We start from the raw sequence: 20,043 nt of genomic DNA, 5'->3' as shown, positions 1-20,043 counted from the left end.
AGAGCAAAGAGTAAAAAGAGTCTGATACTGTGTCACAAATATAGGCCGCAGGGGTGAAGGAACTTTTAGCACGGAGGAAGTGAGATTTTGAGACGATATCTGCACCAGGTGTTTTGAGTTGTTGATCTTTAAAAAGGAAGGTTAAAAGTTGAGTGGAAGAAAGGTTGAGGCTAACTGAAGGCACTTGACGTCAGGGAAAGTACGCACCGGACATGCAGAATATGCAGTATAAAAATATATGCAAACGCAGAATCGGGGTTCTTTGTTCCGCGGCGTTCGAGTCGAGCAAACGGAGATGCAGAATCAACGGAGGGCTGCGTGGTGATACCTCGGGACGATGAGACTGCTCGCTGCACAAGGAAGGAACAAGATCCGTTTACCCACAACCCGGGACTCTGATTCGACTGGGCCCCACACTCAACCCAAAGGATTACAACGATGCTGCAGTGGACATGGGGAATAGACAAAGATCGTATTTGGATAAAGAACTGAGTTCGTTGAGGATTCTCACCAGTTCAACTTTGGATCTATTCTAAAAGGATTCTGCCAAGACAAAGACAGGGCTCCATCCATGGACGTTAAAGTTTTCTGCTGCCAAGGATCGTCTCTGCATCTGGGTTCGAGTCACTGCCTCCCCCCAAAGCCTCTATTTAGAGTAAGACACAGTGTAGGGTTACAAGTAGGAGTAATTTCTAAAAATTCTTAAAAGTATTAATTTCTTAATTTTTATTGATAAGCTGTATGTCTTTTCCCTTGCTAAAGCTTGCTAATAAAATACTAAAGTCTAATTGACGTTGTGGACAGTTAAATTAATTGAATCAACCAGATTTAATTCTTCTGATTAATGTAAAATCAATGTTAATAGTCTTAGTAAATCAGGGTGGCTTCGTACGTTCTTTAGTTCAGATAAATAATGACCCTGGGACTTATTCCTAGTCTCTAAAATTATCTAAGCGGTAACAAGTGCACGTTAATAAACAGAGAAAGAGCTGCCGTGAACAGACGTGGTTTATGAGCTCGGACACCGGCGGGGCTACTCCGATGTCTGAATCATGGACTGAAGCGGGTCATAACGTCTGGATGAAGGTAGTCAGAGCTTAGACGAATCTTCCTCGCTCCCAGTTTAAACAAAAGTTCTCTACATTCTTATTTGTGGTAATACCCAGGAAGTAGAGGCTTTTCGGACCCGTGAGACGGAGAGCTGGTCAGTAGTCAGTCTGCTGGAGGTTAGGAGGAGTTAAGGGCGTGGCTGAATACTGGGCATTAACATATTATAACCATTACTTATTAGTTACTCTTATTATAATCATAATGTGAGTTATTACAAACACTTCTGAAAAGAAACCAAGAATAATCCATTATTCTGATTATTTGGCACCAAGTTACCAGTTACAGTTACTTGTTTCACCTGTAAGTACGTCCACAAGTGTAAGAGTAAGTGTAATTAAACCAATACCAATCATTGGTTAAACCAATATTGATTATTGGTTCAATTATGAGCTATTATTATTAATTTAAGAATTTTACAATGGGTTTTATCCAATTACTAAAAATGCTTAGATTTTATTCTTTAAACCTTTAATCCTTTGAAACAAGGAATAGTCTAAACTATTCCTATACTTTTGCAGGCTGGAAGCTTACTTCCTGTTTCATGACACTCTCTCTATCTGACTATGATTTTTTATGATCAGATAGAAAAAAGAAGAATTAAAGCAAAGTATGCAGGACACAATAACAACACACACAGCCAGATTAATTTTATTACAGTCTGACTCTATTGTTGGGTCTTGGTGTCACCGGTGTAATTAATTTCAAAGATAACTTTATTTATTGTCACTATTAAACTAAAATCTCCAGCATGGGGAAGTGGGATGATCTCGACTTTTCTCGACACTTTTTATAAAAATAAATTAGCTGTAAAATGACATAAATGAAACAAAAAAAACAGGATTTTGTTCTGGAATTTGAGATAAATTACTTTTAAAAGAAAATCCTTGAGAAACTTTGTCATTGAGTCTTTTCAAACCTGAAGGATTTTCTTACAAATACACTGCAAAAACATAAAATATTACCAAGACTTTTTGGTCTAATGTCTAGTGCAAATATCTTAATACACTTGAAAAATGACAAAACTAACTTACAAATAACATTTTAATAAGAGCTTTTTTTTAAAGTCAGTAGTTCCTTAATATAGACAATAATAGACAATAAACCAAAATAACTTACAAGTAACTTCCTCTTTATAAAAATAAATCAGCTCTGAAATGTGTCATAAATGACAAATATACAGAATCTTGTTCTGGAGTTTGAGATAAATCTCCGGAATTGCATTAATTTACCTTAAAGTAAACAGAAAAAGAGTCTTTTTATTTAAACCCTGAATGATTTTCCTATGTTTCAGCAGAACAAGCAAATAATAATTTAGATGTGGCTGTTTCTTTCCTTGTTTCTTTGATTTGAGTGTATCATAGCAGCTAAAACATGAGTCACGTTGTTGCATTTGCAGTTGTTTTGATTACCCTGAAAAGGACAAAAACCTGACGGGATGAGACATGCCTGGAGAAGGGGAGTATGTGTGTGTGTGTGTGTGTGTGTGTGTGTGTTTGTACGTCACAGCGTGAGCATGTGACAAGCCCCTCCTGGCCCAGGCGTGTATAAGAGACCTGCTTCCACCCTGGACAAACATTTACTCTTGGGGATCTCTCAAGCGAGACTTGCCAACAAAGACAAAGCAGACAAAACTTTTGGACGTTTTTCCTCGTGAGACAGCATGGCATCTGCAGGACTACAGATCTTGGGCATTGCCCTCGGCATCATTGGCTGGATCGGGGTCATTATCTCCTGCGCTCTCCCCCAGTGGAGAGTGACGGCCTTCATCGGCTCCAACATCGTCACGTCTCAGACCATCTGGAAGGGCATCTGGATGGAGTGCGTGGTGCAGAGCACAGGCCAGATGCAGTGCAAGGTCTATGACTCCATGCTGGCGCTGGAGCAGGACCTCCAGGCGGCCCGTGCCCTCGTCATCATCTCCATCCTCGTTGGCATCCTCGCCCTCCTCCTCGCCATCGCCGGGGGGAAATGCACCAACTGCATCGAGGACGAGAGGGCCAAAACCAAGGTGTGCATCACAGCCGGAGTCATGTTCATCATTTCTGGCCTTCTGTGCATCATTCCCGTCTCCTGGACGGCTAGCACCATCATCAGAGAGTTCTACAGCCCATTTGTAAACAACTCACAGAAAATGGAGATTGGAGCATCGCTCTTCATCGGTTGGGGGGCCTCCGCCCTCCTCATCCTGGGCGGTGGACTTCTCTGCGCCAACTGCCCTCCCAAAGACAACTACACTGCCAAGTACTCAGCCCCTCGATCGTCTGCTCCCAAGGATTACGTGTGAGAGGGCCAAGACATAAAGAAGAGACTCTGTGATTCATTTCTGGGGAAAAAAAGTGTTTTGGACTTTGGTTGTGTTCAGGATTCAGTCTGATTTGGTTCATTGTGAGGACGAGACGGCGGCCACGCCCGATTAACTGTCACCGGGAAGCAGGAAAGAAAATGACGACATACCTGGGAACAACTTTTCTTGTATTACCTGAATTCATAGTGTTGTGTTTTTAAATGCATTTCATTTTGTTTTTATTCATTTCGTACATTTACGTTTTACTTTTTGAATTATTCACTTTATAGTGGTTTCTGTCTGAAAATGTAAATAAAGATTTTTTGTTATTAATACTAAGATTAAGTAATCTGTTTGATTCATTTTTGTTCAGAAATTAAACGCTTAAGACAAACTGCACTGCAGAAACAAAATCTCACCAAGTAGTTTTAATCTATCTCCTAGTACACATGAAATAAGGCAAAACGAACCTACAAGTAACTTTTCTGAAAGAAATCAGAGCTTGTTTTAAGCTAAGAAATCCTTAATATTCATTAAAAAATAGTTCCAGTCCAACTGGCAGATTATTTCACTTGGGAGAAAAATGTTATAAGTGAGATAATCTGCCAGTGGAACTAGAACTGCGTTGCTAGGTAACGGGCAAGTCTTGGCTGGGGTTGCTAGGTAACAGCGCTGTGCCCGTTGATCGTTAGTAAAGCGGAATAACTGCCCTATTGTACTTTTTCATCAATATTAAGGAATTGTTCATTTAAAACAGGCTCATATCTTTCTGAAAAGTTACTTGTAAGTTAGTTTTGTCTTATTTCACGTGAATTTAAAATATCCGCACTAGAAACTAGACAGAAATACTTGTGTGATTTTGTGTTTCTGCAGTTTACCCTTCTGAGCTGATCTAACACTTTTCTGGGTAAATGTCTTAGATTTTTCTCGATCTGTTTCCAATAAAAACAGACCTACACTCCTTTGTGTTATTCATCATTAAGCTAATCTCCAAGAATAAGCTTCTGAAAAGATTGTTTTTCTAGATTCTTTTCAAGCGTTTGTAACCAACAAGTGTTGGATAGGTGTGGCTCTCTGGGAAGAGCAGCTTTGTTTTCAGCTGGGAAGTTGAGGGTTTGACTCCAGCCAACCGTTTCATGCAAATGTTCGCTTCGGCAAAATAATTTACCTAAACTTTCCTATAAATGCTGTGACAACGGCAGCTAGTTTCATGGGATTTGATGAATTCAGTCCTTTTTTGTGAAGCAGAAGCAACATGGATTCTCTATAGTTACACGGTATATGTCAGTTCCTGAGCTAGCTCTGTTGTAATTCTGCCGTTCAGCATCTCTTAACAATTTAAAACATTTTCTGCCAGTTTGAACCTTTCTTTAGGCACTTTGTCCAAAATACGAGGACATTTATGACTTTAAAATATGAGCACTTAGAGAATTTCAACGTTTGAGAACATACTATCATAAATCAGGAGGTTTTTTTCTTAAAAATACAAACTTAAATTTGTAATATCTTTGAAAGGATATTACTGAGCTGCCTGGGTAAACCGCTGTGCAACACTGCCCCTCACTGGTAGAGGAAGAGAAATTATCTTCTCATTCAAATTCTTAATTTAGCCAATTTAAGCATTCTATTTAAAAATTAAGTTGATTTTGTAGTTAATATAGAAGGTACTAATGCAACATCATATCATAAGGAGCAGCTGCAGCACATCAGCTTAAGTAAAAAATATGTGTGAAAAGCTTTAATACTCTTTTTTTCATTGATAAATGTTAGAAACTGATCAGTTATTAGCACTTGCTTTCCTTTTACATATTTTACATGTTTTTTTTTCTTAAATCTGAACTTTGGTGCTTTTATTTTCCAAGAATTTAAAATATTCATGGAATATTTTAAATTCCACGAATTTAAAAGATGTGAAACATGCAGCTTAAAATCAGGAAAAGCAGGGATTGTATTTAAACACTGATCATGCTTGGGGTAATTAAAACTCCTTTTTAGAAAACAGGGATCAAAATGACTGAAAATAGTACATAAAAAATCTAAATATAAGAAGCAAATTAAAAGATAAACAATAAAATATAATTGTGTTAAAAGAAGCAGGAGAATAGAAACAAAATGCTCTCTTTGCAACAGATTGTTGAAAAGAGACTGTAATATTGTGACAGAAAAATATAACATTGTGTGTCATCAGCATAGACGTCTACATTTGAAACAATAATATTACACACACTGAATAAAGATACACACCTTTTTTTTCTCATCGTCTGAAATTAAATCAGACCAAACCTGTTCCGTTTCAGGTCAGTCAGAATTACAATAAAATATTTCTATTGATTAAATGCAACAATAGTGAGAGATTTATTAAAATCAGAAAGCAGCGTGTTCCAGTTGTGGCCTTAAAATACATCCATAATCTCAGCTTTACCTCATTGGAAAAGAGGCACTAATCATTCTTTACGTAAACTTTGGATTTTGAAGATATTAATAAATAAATTAGTCATATTCTCTCATATTCCACACAGCTAAATAACATTAGCTGTGTGGATTGCCTTTTGTAACTGAACAAAACACACTGAATTCCACATCACATCTACATGTTAAGATTATCATAGTCAAGCTAGCATCACTGACTTACTTCCCTCTTTTCCATCATTAAATCCTTTTCCTGACCTTGTTGTCATAGTGTTGATAATTAGTAGCAAATCGCTGTGTCCCTTTTTCTTTATATATCACGCAAACATTTAAGATTTTGTGCGTTATGTTGACAACTTAACAGCTGAAACTAATGCTAGTTTCAGCTGTTTTAGCATTTTTCCCAGGGAGACGGGGTCCACATTGAAGGGGTTTATTGTTAAAAGTTATCAAACTTTTCCTTCAATGAGGTTCCCAGCACTGATCACATTAGTTTACTGATTGCTCACCTTGAAACTTGCAGGTCAGCACTGCATTAAGGACACCTTGTGTTTGTGTACAAACACTTTCCAGCCAATAGCTGCTGAGGTCGGTGGTATCGGCTACCCTCATGTTTCTGTCCACTCTGCTCACATAAGAACCTTTACAGTCGAGCCTGCGACATTTCCTCTGTTTTCTCATTGAGTTTGGTGCGTCGCAGCAAGGCAGGAAGATGGTTTCTCAGGGCGTTCAGATCACCGGCATAGTCATAGCCACGATCGGCTGGCTGCTGGACATCGTGGTGTGCGGGCTGCCCATGTGGAGGGTGTCCGCCTTCGTGGGCGCCAACATCATCACGGCTCAGACCATCTGGGAGGGCCTGTGGATGAGCTGCGTGGTGCAGAGCACGGGCCAGATGCAGTGCAAGGTCTACGACTCCATGCTGGCGCTGGAGCAGGACCTGCAGGCGGCCCGCGCCATGATCATCGTCTCCATCTTGTTGGGCATTTTGGGGCTGTTCATGGCCATCGCTGGAGGAAAGTGCACCAACTGCATTGAGGACGAGCAATCCAAGTCGAAGGTCTGCATCGTTTCTGGGGTTATGTTCATCCTCGCCGGGGTGCTGTGCCTCATTCCCGTCTCCTGGTCCGCCAACTCCGTCATCAACAGGTTCTACAACTTGATGTTGTCTGGAATTCCTCAATACGAGTTGGGAGCATCGTTGTACATCGGCTGGGCAGCTTCTGCCTTGTTCCTGATTGGAGGGGGGCTACTTTGCTGGAATTGCCCCGCCGGTGAGGAAGACCTGAACTACGTTTCCAAACCCAGATTCACCCCAGTGAAGACCGCTTCCACATCCAGAGAATACGTATAAGGTTTCCCTCCTAACACGGACACGAAGGCTCAACACAGCTGACATGTCGGCTCGTATTGATCTTACTGATGGATCCACGGAAAGTGTAAATACTGTACGAATTCTCAGCGTTTGGTCGGTGAGACCAAAGGCGTAAATGATAAATAATTGTGGTAAATGTTATTATTTCCTGTAGTTTAGCTAACTTAAACAGGCTTTCTGTCATAATGATTACTTTGGAAACAATCTGTTTAGGTAATCCAAGAAATGAATATTTAATTCCTTTTGAACATTGTAAGAGATTTTATTAATTATTAAATGTCATTGTGATCATTTATATTTTTAAAGAAATTGACCCTAATAACAGACACATCTATGTGTAAATAAATACGTAACACTTTTTCTTTTACTTTTAAATTCTTTTTGTTCTCCATATACTCATGTAACTTTACTTGTTTTGTGTTTGTAATGTAAATAAACTCTGTTAAAACTGGATTATTACGTTATAGTTCCGTGGAAAATGTAAAAATTAAATAAAATATTACGCAAGTACTCGAATATTCTTTCAGTTTATTTCCTGGTTGGAACATTTTGGGCGAGACGTCCGTTTTAACACTTTTCTGAGTTTTAAACCTCAGTATGAATTTAATAAAACTGTTCCAAACTTTAGTTAACTTACATTTAATTAAACATTAGAGTTTTCTTGTTTCTGTGCTTTAAAACAGAAACGAAATGATGATGAGATTGTTTTGTAATATTTTCCAGGTGACGAACTTGTTGTTGGCGCAGCGTCATGTGACCGAGGCGTGTCTCGTTGGTTTTGTGTATACAAACGTTTCAGTCATGGGACGTTGTGAGACTTTTTTTTTTTTTTTCAGGAAAGCTTTCGATGCAGACGGAGTTGATCTCAGGTTGTTTTCTGTCAGTGCCGCACCTTAAGCTTCCAGTTTCAGGACAGATTTTCTCTCTTCAAATGTTTGTTTGTTTTTCTCCCATGAAGCTGTGTCACAAAATACACTTATCAGGAAACACAGTTCAGACTCTCCCTACTGTTTTGTTTGTGATGAAGGAAAAAAAAAATCTCCATTTCCATTCTGTGTTGACCTGACCATATCTGGATGAATATTGTATTGATCCTCCACCAAACTGTCCTGTTAAATAAATTATTATTTGTGTTCTGATGAACCTCAGATTGAAAGTAGCTTTTAAAGATAGCAACCTTTAAACTGGTATTAAACATACCTCTAATTAATCAGTTTGGTATTAAAAGCAGGTTTTTATTGGTTTCTCTATATTATTTTATTAGCTGTGAACAGAAATTGTCATAATTAACAGAAGAAAGGCTTGTAAACATCAATCTGTGTGTAGTTAGTCTATAAATGCTGATATTGTCAGCTGCTCACAAATACTTAAAATCCACAAAAACATGAAATCTGCTCTAAATACTCTAACTTCCTTTTTTAATGGTTAAAATATGTATTAATATGCACATTCGAAGCCATAACTACAGAATATAACATCTACAGATGGTTGGCTTCCTTACCTTTGCTCTCAGCCAATCAGTACCAAGGAAGATAAATGCAGCTCCTGGATTGGCTGCTTTGCAAACGCCAGCCAATGGCGCATCAAGTAGCATTTTAGCTTCCAAATCTGCATTTTCTTTCAAATATTTTAGATGTGCTCTGCTGAAAAATCCATAAACAATTCGGGAATCACCTTCCGCAGAATAAGCCGTGAATATTGAGCAGCAAACATTTTAATACTATTCTAATTTATTTAATATTACTGCACTTAACTTTGGGCCTTTTTTGAGTTTGCATACATTCCTTTCTGTTTTACAGATTGTGTTGGAGTAGCTCTTTTATTGGAAACCATTAACATGCGTGTGCGTGTGTGTGTTTGTGTGTTCTAGTCAATTTACAAACCTGACCCAGTTGCAACAGACGGTTATCCACATTGTCTGACCCAAGCACCATCATGTACAAATAAATACACCCATTTAGGAGGTAGAAATAATTCTGGAAACTCTAACTGAGCAAAAAAAGGACAAATTTACTTTGATTTAAACTCAGACAGTGAGAAAGAAACTATTATTTGACAACGGGAGCGTTACAGTTGAAACCAGTTTATGTACACTGGATAAAGACAGATTTTTTTTTGCACTGTCTGAAGTCAAATCACACCAAATTTTTCCTGTTTTGGGTTAATTAGGATTACCAAATTTGTTTATATTTGTTAAATGCTGTGAAACTTGAAGAGAAGTGAGATTATTTTTGTAACTTCCCTCAAATTCAAAAGTTTAAATACATTTGGTCAGTATCAGGGATGACTAAATGTAATGATAAAAAATTTATAAGTTGGGTTAGAACAGTTTGGACAAACAAGAATAAGTTTGGGTTTGTACAATGGCTGCTGGAAGAGACCAATGTTTTGTTGTTGACTTACCATCCAGAAACCACTTGCTGCAGTCTTGTTGGTTGTGCAGGAGGCACCACTTCTGCTTTTCAACAATGTATGGTTGTATAATTGTGCATCTGCTTGCAGCCATTTTTATTTATGAGTGTAATCTTGGAGTTGGGGGTGTGGCCACCAACTTATTTAGATTTAAAGGGACAGTATTATATAAACTTGGCTTTTTTGAGCTTTGCATCGTGTTATTCAATCATCAAAACAAACCTGGAGTGTTGCTTTGATTATTTCATGCATGTTTGAGAAATCCTTTAATCTCCATGGCAACTATTCAACTGAGCAAAATGCCAGGGTGGACTTAGCCCCGCCTTCAAGACGCAGCTCATCCTCAGAGCTGCAGTTTCTGAGCTTCTGCCCCGCAGAGCAGCTCTCCCCCACTCAGCTCCTTCAGACTAGCCAGCAGCAATTAGCAAACACCTGCTGAGCTGATTATAGTCACTACTTTTCAGTGCAGCACTGTTAAAAATGTTGTTAAAGGGTTAATAGAGGAACCATGTTGTGATGAATTCCTGAAGGTGGAGTTTCAGAAACAGCAGGAGTTTTTAAAGAGACAGAGACCCAATTTCAAGGTGTTAAATTAAGAGATAAAATTTATTTTAATTCATATTTGATAGATACATAATTTTTATAACAACTTAAGTTAACATAGTTACTTGATTGTGTTATAAAATGACAACAATGTGCCTGGAAAACAATACTGCTCCTTTAAATGACAAGAGGAGACTGGAATCTCATTGCAGTCTGCTGAAATGAGACTCTTCACATTTTTTGTAATATTTAGTACAAAAACTGTAATGAGCATGTTTTCTACAGACCTAACCTAACCTGTTCAAGGAAGCATAATGGGTCACCTTTAAAGTAGCTGCCACTCCTCTACCTGCAAGAGAAGGAATCTTGTTTGTCCAGAGGAACTCACCTGACAACAGGACAGCACCTCCTCCTTCCCATTCTGTGACAAGCAGCCGGTGAGAGAGCTGCATCTCTCTGAGAACCAACTCATTCCTGCCGCGGACGAAGCCTCTTCACCATGGGGAGGGTTGGCAAGGAAGTGGCAGCCCAGGTCATCAGCTTCGTAGGCCTGATCCTGGCCGCCGTCTGCTGCGGTATCCCCATGTGGCGAGTGACCTCCTACATCGGCGCCAACATCGTGACGGGCCAGATAGTCTGGGACGGGCTGTGGATGAACTGTGTGATGCAGAGTACGGGTCAGATGCAGTGTAAGCTCAACGAGTCGGTGATGCGGCTGTCGCAGGACCTGCAGGCCGCCCGCGCGCTGGTCATCATCTGCCTGATCTTGGGCTTCATTGGCTTCATCGTCACCTTCATTGGGACCAAGTGCACCAGCTGCTTGAAGAAGGACTCCAGCAACGCCAATGCAGTGATCATCGGCGGGTGTCTCTTAATCCTGGCAGCCATCTTGATCCTGGTCCCCGTCTGCTGGTCGGCGGCAATCAGCGTCTCAGACTTCCAGAGCCCCTTGACCATCGAGACACAGAAAAGGGAAATTGGAGCTTCTATTTACATCGGTTGGTGTTCGACAGTGTTGCTTCTGATCGGAGGGATCATCCTGACCACGTCCTGTCCTCCCAGTAAGCCCTATTATCCAGCCTACAGACCGCCGATGTACACCTACGGGCGCCCGAACACGGCGGCGTACGGTCCAGTGTACGCGGCGCCGTCCAACCAGCCGTACACCGGGACGTACACCGGGAGCTACGTCCCCGCCAAACCCTACGCAGCTCCAAGCGCATACTCTGCTCAGCCATACGTCAGAAACTGAAACTCTGGTTTGCACTGTATCATAAAACTGCATCTCAACAGATACTGTATTTTTAAAAGATGCTTTGTAATCCAGCAAAATGTGATGTAAAAGTACTTTCTTCAATAGCTCTGATTCTGGAGGACTGTTGTTCCCTCTTTCCTGTGTAACTCATGCATCGCTTTCTAAGGAAACAACTGTGGTTGTATTTATTTTCCAACTTTCTGAGTTGCTGTGACTCATTGTTTCCCAGAAAAACTGCTTCAATAAAATGATTGAGTCTTTTTACATTTTTCTGTTTGTGGAGTCATTTTATACAATAATAATAAAAAAAAGAAAAAAGATGGGGTTTTATTTTTGTTAAGTCACATTATAATTATGGAGGACTAAAACTGTCTAAAAATAATAGAGATACATAAGTAAAGAAATCAATACACTTAAAACGCAACATTTTATTTAAGAACTTTTATATAAAAGTTTTTATTAATTACTTTCTTTTCCAGTTAAATTCTAACAGTATAAATTTTACTTCTTTTAATGTTTTTCTTATTTTCTTTTCACCCTATATATAGATACATTTATTTATCTATATAAGGAAGAATATATCTATATAATTTTATCTTAAATAAATTTATCTTAAAATTTATTTAAGAATTTTTTTTATTTATCTTAAATAAAAAATGGTAACTTTTTAGTTTTGCAAGTAAAATACAATCTATGAGTTTATATCTGTGCCCAATATAGACACACATACATTTTATGTGTATATATATATATATATATATATATATATATATATATATATATATATATATATATATATATATATATATATATATATATTTGAGATATTATGTGTGTGTTTATATGTGTGTGTGCTTTCCAAAATAGGATTGGAGACATGAAAAAAGTTTGTCTGCAATCATAAGAAGTTGTCAAACGGCCTGTAAAGGTAATAAATTATTTTAAACATATTTGTAAAAATGTAAAAAGTCTTCTTTAATTATTATTTTTAACATAAATACATCTTGCTCATTAGGAAATGTCTTTGGTATTCCATGACATCTTCTACTTTTTAATTGATTACAGTTTTTTCAAGAGGATTAAAGTAAATAAAGTCATATTTAATAAATTAGAATATATGTCTAGATGCGGCTTGCTTGTCAGATTAAGAGGAACCAGTTGGTGTTATGCATACTTGTCGTTAAATTCATGTTTCTGTTTTATAAAATGTCATTTATATTGTTCTGACGTAATAGTATAATTATAAATGTCAAGTTTCTTTTATTAACTTTAAGTGGAAAATCTTTTTAACATATGAATCTATTTGAAGTGTTTAACTTAGTGACACAGTTTCTTAAATAATATATTAATGTGCTGAGCGGACCTGTAGTAAAACCAGGAAGAGGCTCCCTAAATGGAAATAAACAAGCACATGTCCGGTGAAACTCTCCATTTTAAACACCTGAAACCAGTTCTTGGAAGCGACGCCCCAGTCCGTCCAAGACCCAACAGCGTCATTTGTTGTTGTTTAAATCAGGAATGCTGATCGTCATCTGCATAAGGACATCCATCTTGTCGAAACTGCGCCTCAGCTGCACAAAAAATGATGTGAAAAATCTGGTCAGACTGGTAAATCTCCACACAAACTGGTTCAGATCCGAGGTGAAGCTGCTCTGGCTCCGCCTTCAAGCCGACGTCCTTAAAACCAACTGGGCTTTGAAAGCGTTGGCATTAAGCTGTTCAGCCGGCCGACCTCTCAACTCGTTTGTCTTCTCTGCTCGGTTCTGCTCCAACTCAAACTCCATCATGGTGTCAATGGGACGACAGATGCTGGGCTTCGTCCTGGCCGTCATCGGCTTCATCGGGACCATCATGACCTGCGCCCTGCCCATGTGGAAGGTCACAGCCTTCATCGGCGCCAACATCGTGACGGCGCAGATCATCTGGGAGGGCTTGTGGATGAACTGCGTGATGCAGAGCACCGGCCAGATGCAGTGCAAGATCTACGACTCGCTGCTGGCGCTGCCGCAGGACCTGCAGGCCGCCCGGGCACTGGTGGTCGTTGCCATCATCGTCTCCGCCATGGGAATCATCCTTGGTGTCGCTGGAGGGAAGTGCACCAACTTCGTTGAGGAGCCGCGCGCCAAAGTCAGGGTGGCCATCGCGTCCGGGGTGGTCTTCATCTGCGCTGGGGTTCTGGTGTTGGTCCCCGTGTGCTGGTCCGCCAACACCATCATCAGGGACTTCTACAACCCGATCATGACCAACGCCCAGCGGCGGGAGCTGGGCGCCGCGCTCTACATCGGCTGGGGCACGGCGGCGCTGCTCATCCTGGGAGGGGCCCTGCTGTGCAGCTCCTGTCCTCCCAAACACGAGGCCCCAGAGTATCCGATGAGGTACAGCCAGGAACCCCTGAAGTACAGCCAGGGACCCAAATCTGTGGCCAGATCCGTAGCCAGCAGCCGGGCGTACGTCTGAAAGCTGAGAAAGACTGTAAATTACTGACATTCGTAAGCGAAATGCCTTCCATGTGTCTTTCTGAAAGAGTGATTGACTGACTGAGAGGCTGGATTCTTGAAAGAAATCTGGGAATCCTTAGCTGGGGACCTTCTTAAAGAAGAAAGATGTGGTGTGAGTTACGGTCCAGTTTTTACACTTACTGGACCATATAAGAGCGTTGTGTTCTCTGAATGTGAAGTCTGAACTGGTTTATGACCATTAAGACTAACGATTGACTTTGTACAAGAGACCAGTGATATATTGTGAATTTATTGTAAAGTATTCTGTCTATTTTAAACGTTATGATTGTTTTTTTTTTTATTATCACTTATTGAATTGTGTTTTTGAACCTTATACCTTTGTAATAAATTGTGGTCATCATATTATTACTGTTGTCAGAGATCATTTCTTGGTCAGAGATTCCCTTTAGGATACAAACCTCCAGAAACACAAAAGTATTTATGCTCTTGTTTCGAGTGCAGATACCTTGGTCCACTTAAAATAAGTAAAAACTAAATCACAAGGAACTCCAGCAACATATTGGAGCTTGTTTTAAGTCAACAATTTAGTAATATTGATTTTGTAATTAATTGGCAAATTGTTTCAGGTATAACATGGGAAAAATGTCATATAAGTGAAATAATCTGACAGTAGAACAAACTGGGTTGCTAGGCGACAGGCTGGGGTTGCTAGGTAACGACGGCAGTGAAACTAGGATTATTTCATAAATATTCAGGAATTACTGACTTAAAACAAGCTCATATATCTTGCTGAAAAGTTACTAAACCAAAAATACTGAGAAGGATTTTGTGTTTTTGCAGTCCAACCACACAAATTTCACAATTCAAAAGTGTTTCTTTGATTCTCACAGAGAAATTACATAAACATTAAACTTTCAAAATCTACCAAATAATAATACATATCTAAAACTATATTCATGAGTAACAGCTGAGACACTTTTTCTTTCTTGGAGGAAGTGTTAAAACGTGTCTGGGGGGAAACTTTTGTGCAGTGAAAGTATGTAAAAACATGCAACTGTTCAAACTCGTCAGGCTTTTTCCAGCCCAGTTAAACCAGTTCTACTGTCCGGCCCAGAGTCGGAGCCTTTTCGGTTCCTGTTGAGTTTCTGCCAACATTACACACCTCGTTACTTACACGGGGGAAAAGGTTTGAGTGTTTGGAGGTAGAAAATAAGGTTCACTTGTTCTGAAGTTGTGTTTCAAAGACCTTAACTTCACAGTGAATGAATGTCACAGAGATTCAGTCTGATCAGTTTGCTGTATGAGAAATTAGACTTTATATTTGTGGGAACAGAAACAAAAGGAGCACTTTCTATCTTTATTTGAGCACATATTACAAACTAAAACAAAACACATTTCCACCAATCTGGTTTTGTACCAATTATGGGGCATTTTATACCTGATTTATAATTTTATATAACCTCAGTTTCATAGAATGAAATAAAACTTAAATTAGGTTTATAAAGGCTTCAGAGGCCAAACTGGAACCATCATCAATGGAAACAGGATGTGAAGTAAGATCTTCAAAAAATAATATACAATAATTTCCAAACAAGAAAAGAGGAGTTTATGATTATTCATACAGATGTGTAAGCATTCAGAAAAATATCCAACAGGTTAAGAAGAAATTACTTGTTTAGTATAAAAGGAAGAAATGTGTGAAGTGACTACAAACTGAACTGGAGCTGACATTAATTAGCTTTTTTTCTTATACATTTTTTATTCACCAGTTAGTGTACATACAACAAACATTACATACTAACAAAAAGGGATATGGATCAACAAAATAATAACCGGATAATAGCACAAATTAACATTTCCCGTTTTTTTTTTTGTTTTTTTTTGTAAAAACTCTCAAAACCTGTCATGTTAATAATCCAGTTGACTTCATATTAAAAATAATCTTTATCATTTTTTAAACATGGGCTTGTTTGAACAAACTAGTTTCACATATTGCATAATAGAAACTCATCAAATCCTTTAAATCTTGATTTATGTAAACTCCTATAGTCTGTATAATGAATGGAATAAGTTTCATAGCTAATATCTATTTTTACTGCCATTTTGATCAATGCCTAATCAAAGCTGCCAATCAGGTAATTAAAAGATGGAGCTGCTTCACATATTAAACTTTATTTAATATGTGATCCAAATGTTTGTCTGTAACTTCTGATAGTGAAGAAATGGTGAAATTGTTGTGACTTTCAGAAATGATTCCCATTACGTGAGCAGAGTCAACACTCCCTGTCCTGTTCCTGCTAACTTATCTGGTTTCACATTCCTGCGTCTGCCTTCAGGCACGCCGGCTGACTCGCCCAGGAACCGGTTTCAGGCGCAGGAGTTCACCTAAAACTCAGCGATGCTTCCGCAAAATCCCACACAGTCAGAAGAAAACAGCTGAAACTGCAGCTCTTATTTTTAACTTTTAGTGCCTGGAGTGAGTAAACAAACTTTGGGTCTGAAAAAAAAAAAGGATTTATAAAATTTTCTGTACATAAAACAATCTGTAGGCAAGTCCAATTCAAAATTACTTTATTGATCCCAAAGGCAAATTAAATGTAGCTCATATTAAATCAGATTCAGAGTTAGATAGTGATGGCTGCTGGCAGGAAAGATTTCCTATAGCAGTCTGTATTACAGCAAATCTGAAGAAGCCTCTGACTGAAGACTCTCAAAGGTCAAAGGACCTGGTCTGATTTTAAAATGCTAAAAAAACATTAAACTTTAGTGAAATACACACAAAACAAAGATAAACTTAAATATTCTAAAAATACACGAGTCAAAACATGAATGTTTATTAATTTAGTGTAACGATTGTAACTTAATCCAGTATCAAAGTATTTCTCATCTTGCACGTCTGTCCTGTTTCAAATGAATATAGTTGAGCTCAAAATTATTCATACTCCTGGCTGGTTTAACCTAAGATTATTTTCATTCAACCAGGAAGTCTGATTATTAGAAATGAGACGTACATACGTAGTCAACTTTGGAAAAAAAAGTGCATATTTATGTTTTATTCTAAAAGGGTGTGTCAAAAAATATTTATTACTGGTTACCTTCTCAATAATCAGTATAAAAGTCTTTTTGGTATTGCAGGAATAAACTCAGATTTTTTGGTGTTTCCATTGGTGTTTTAATTGTAAGTTTATTGCTACACATATAATAAACTAGTTTATTATAAAGTCGCCATATCAAACTTCCTACATGGTTGAGTTTCACTCACATAAGATTTATTTACAGCTAATTTCTCAAACTTCCTGTGACCTTCTGAACTGAGTCTTCTAGTAACTTATGTATCTAAATGACACGTCATCAGCTTTAAGATAAATGAAGAAAGAGGAGTAAACAGTGTGAGTAAAACTGCTGCTTGTGGTTTGAGGGACTGATTTATTTTTGAGAATGACATTTAAGATTGTGAAACATGGGAGAGTTATGTTAGCGCTAATTTAATAACATAACATCCTGCAGTTGTGAAATATTTCATGTTGATTTGGTGAAGGTGAGAAGCTAAAATGATCCGACTGTCTTTGCATCTAATTACACTGCAAAAACACGACATCTTACCAGGTATATTTGGTTTAGTTACTGCAAATATCTTAGCAAACTTGAGAAAAGGCTAAACAAACTAACTTTTTAGCAAGATTTGGGAGCTTGTTTTTAGTCAAAAATAATTTTTTTCCCCTTATTGCTTTTTGAATGTCTTCATTTTCTACAAAAACACAAAATATTACCAATTTTTTTTGGTCTAGTTTATAGTACCAATATCTTAATACAACTGAAATAAGACAAAACTAACTGACAGGTTTTCAGAAAGATGTGGGAGCCTGTTTTAGATCAATAATTCCCCAATAGTGATGAAAAAGTTCAGATTGATTCGCTTGTGGGAAAAATGTCTTGAACTTCTTCATCAATATTAAGGAATTATTGACGACCAACAAGCTCAACGCATATGAGCTTGTTGGTAAAAGTTGCTTAAAAGTTACTTGTTAGTCAGTTAGTTGTAAGATTTTTGCATAAGAAACTGGACCAAAATACTTGGTGATACTGAGTTTTTACAGTGTTCAGATGCTTTAGGCTTTGTCATCTTTGACAAACACTCCCGTTGCTCCACATGACAAACTGTCATCATTCTCTGCAGCCTGATTTCTGGTTACTGATGTTCCAGGAACAGCTTGTGCAGCATTCTGGCTCATCTGTACTCAGAAAAATGGTTGAAACCCCAACCTTTATTGTTCTTGCACACAAAACCCGCCTGCAGGTGAGGAATCATTTGGCAGGCCTTCTAGTGTTTCCCTCATAGCTTGGCGTTCACACCTCCCATTCTTCTGCTGCCTGAGGTTCACACAAACACCCAGGCGCCACTCTGTATTCTGCCAGAGACGCACAGCGATGGCCTCCATGGGGTTGCAGATTGCCGGTTGCGCCTTGGCGCTCTTCGGTTGGATCGGGGTTCTCATCGTCTGCGCCCTGCCCATGTGGCGGGTCACGGCGTTCATCGGCAACAACATTGTGACCTCGCAGATCATGTGGGAGGGCATCTGGATGAGCTGCGTGGTGCAGAGCACCGGCCAGATGCAGTGCAAGGTGTACGACTCCATGCTGGCGCTGAGCAATGACCTTCAGGGCGCCAGAGCTTTGGTGGTGGTTTCCATCGTCGTCGGCATCGTGGGACTCCTGATTGCTTTCGTCGGGGGAAAGTGCACAAACTTCATTCCGGAGGAGAAGGCCAAGGCGAAGGCCTCGGTGGCTGCAGGAGCCATCCTGATCGTCAGCGGAGTCCTCTGCCTCGTTCCCGTTTCCTGGACGGCCACCATCATCGTCCAGGACTTCTACAACCCTCTGGTGATAGACGCGCAGAAACGAGAGATCGGGGCGTCTCTGTACATCGGCTGGGGCGCCGCGGTGCTGCTGATCCTGGGAGGGGGGCTTCTGTGCGCCAGCTGCCCCCCAAAGGAGGAAAACGCCCCCTCTGTGAAGTATCTGCTGAACAGACCAGGAGGAAACAGCAAAGGAGAGTCGTACCGGTCATCCTCACCGACAAAGACGTATATTTGAGACAAACTGGGATTCGGACTCAAAAACACAAAATCTTACTGAGTATTTTTGGTCTAGTTTCTACTGGAAACATCTCGGCACACTTGAAATAGGACAAAACTAACTTACATGCAACTTTTTATCAAGATATAGGTGCTGGTTCTAAGTAAATAATTCCCTAATATAGATTTTTAAAAGCAGTTTAACCTAAAGCAAGACGTTTTCCCAGGTTAGAAGTGAAAAAATCTGCCAATGCAACAAGAACTTAAATAACCTAAACAAGCTTTATGTCTTTCTGAAAAGTTACTTTTAAGTTAGTTTTATCTTATTTCAAGTGTACTAATATACTTGCACTATAAACTAAACCAAAAATTCTTGGTAAGATTTTGTTTTTTTGCAGTGAAGGACGACATTCAAGCAGCATGAAGACAAAAAAAACTATTTTTCAACCTGAAGTGAAGGAAATCAACACTTTGTCTTCTTATGACACCTGTGTTACGTTTTGCATTAAAAAGGTTTAGCTTTAAGTTGTACACTTCTGTATTTTTATTCATTTTGGAAAATGTTTTTTTAAGTTATTCTTTTTCATTAAAAGGACGTTTTGTTTGCTGGCTTTAAGCACCAGCAGGTGATATTTGAACCAAACACAGCAGGAACCAGTTTGGCCGGTCAAACCAGATCAAATCCCAGGAACAAAAGCAGTGACTCGGAATCACAATGCCGTAAATGTTTAGCTCCGTTTGTCCGACATTCATACAGAAAGGACAGTAATTTGACCAGAAACTTAGCAGCTTAAATCTGCACAAACGGTTTTTAAAAGATGTTTTTTTAATGGATTTGGTGTTTTTAGTGACACAGCAGCAGCATGACGGGTTTGATGCTTTCCCAGCCAATCACAATGACACTTCAGATGAGGAAGAAGGAGTCAAATTACGCTCAAACTGGCTCTTCCTCTTTTACTCAGACATTACAGGAAATATGCTTTTTATGGTTTTCTTGTGTTAATATGTGTGTGATGGTTTTTTTTACCTCATACACTTTTATTCCAAAATAAATATGTTTTAATTTAAATTGTCTTTCATTTATTGCTGTTAAAACTTCTGGTTTAAAAGACAAAATACAC

General features: G+C 38.9%; 5 protein-coding genes across 5 annotated transcripts; all 5 read left to right on the top strand.

The window, feature by feature from the left end:
* Positions 1-2,676: 2,676 nt before the first annotated feature.
* Positions 2,677-3,733, top strand: LOC106921372 (claudin-4-like). The gene has a single exon (XM_014993078.2). It carries the CDS (start codon positions 2,771-2,773, stop codon positions 3,392-3,394), a length of 624 nt encoding a protein of 207 aa, XP_014848564.1. The 5' UTR covers positions 2,677-2,770; the 3' UTR covers positions 3,395-3,733.
* A 2,711-nt stretch (positions 3,734-6,444) lies between these two features.
* On the top strand, positions 6,445-7,694 carry LOC106921309 (claudin-4-like). The gene has a single exon (XM_014992948.2). The coding sequence runs from the start codon at positions 6,516-6,518 to the stop codon at positions 7,155-7,157; it is 642 nt and encodes a 213-aa protein (XP_014848434.1). The 5' UTR covers positions 6,445-6,515; the 3' UTR covers positions 7,158-7,694.
* Positions 7,695-10,514: 2,820 nt separating this feature from the next.
* On the top strand, positions 10,515-11,652 carry cldnf (claudin f). Its single transcript, XM_014992268.2, has one exon. It carries the CDS (start codon positions 10,633-10,635, stop codon positions 11,383-11,385), a length of 753 nt encoding a protein of 250 aa, XP_014847754.2. The 5' UTR covers positions 10,515-10,632; the 3' UTR covers positions 11,386-11,652.
* A 1,435-nt stretch (positions 11,653-13,087) lies between these two features.
* Positions 13,088-14,252, top strand: LOC106920763 (claudin-4-like). Its single transcript, XM_014992019.2, has one exon. It carries the CDS (start codon positions 13,174-13,176, stop codon positions 13,843-13,845), a length of 672 nt encoding a protein of 223 aa, XP_014847505.2. The 5' UTR covers positions 13,088-13,173; the 3' UTR covers positions 13,846-14,252.
* Positions 14,253-18,147: 3,895 nt separating this feature from the next.
* On the top strand, positions 18,148-19,991 carry LOC106921524 (claudin-4-like). The gene has a single exon (XM_014993310.2). It carries the CDS (start codon positions 18,276-18,278, stop codon positions 18,939-18,941), a length of 666 nt encoding a protein of 221 aa, XP_014848796.1. The 5' UTR covers positions 18,148-18,275; the 3' UTR covers positions 18,942-19,991.
* The last annotated feature ends 52 nt before the right edge of the window (positions 19,992-20,043 follow it).

This window comes from Poecilia mexicana, unplaced genomic scaffold (genome assembly GCF_051168715.1).
Source record: "Poecilia mexicana isolate PSO_F unplaced genomic scaffold, ASM5116871v1 scaffold_13, whole genome shotgun sequence".
NCBI classification, from domain to species: domain Eukaryota; kingdom Metazoa; phylum Chordata; class Actinopteri; order Cyprinodontiformes; family Poeciliidae; genus Poecilia; species Poecilia mexicana.
Note: the sequence above shows the minus strand (reverse complement) of the source record. Positions and strands in the feature narration are given on the sequence as shown.

Excerpts from the sequence above, each read along its gene's own strand:
- LOC106921372 (XM_014993078.2), top strand. The coding sequence starts at position 2,771 with ATGGCATCTGCAGGACTACAGATCTTGGGCATTGCCCTCGGCATCATT.
- LOC106921309 (XM_014992948.2), top strand. The coding sequence starts at position 6,516 with ATGGTTTCTCAGGGCGTTCAGATCACCGGCATAGTCATAGCCACGATC.
- cldnf (XM_014992268.2), top strand. The coding sequence starts at position 10,633 with ATGGGGAGGGTTGGCAAGGAAGTGGCAGCCCAGGTCATCAGCTTCGTA.
- LOC106920763 (XM_014992019.2), top strand. The coding sequence starts at position 13,174 with ATGGTGTCAATGGGACGACAGATGCTGGGCTTCGTCCTGGCCGTCATC.
- LOC106921524 (XM_014993310.2), top strand. The coding sequence starts at position 18,276 with ATGGCCTCCATGGGGTTGCAGATTGCCGGTTGCGCCTTGGCGCTCTTC.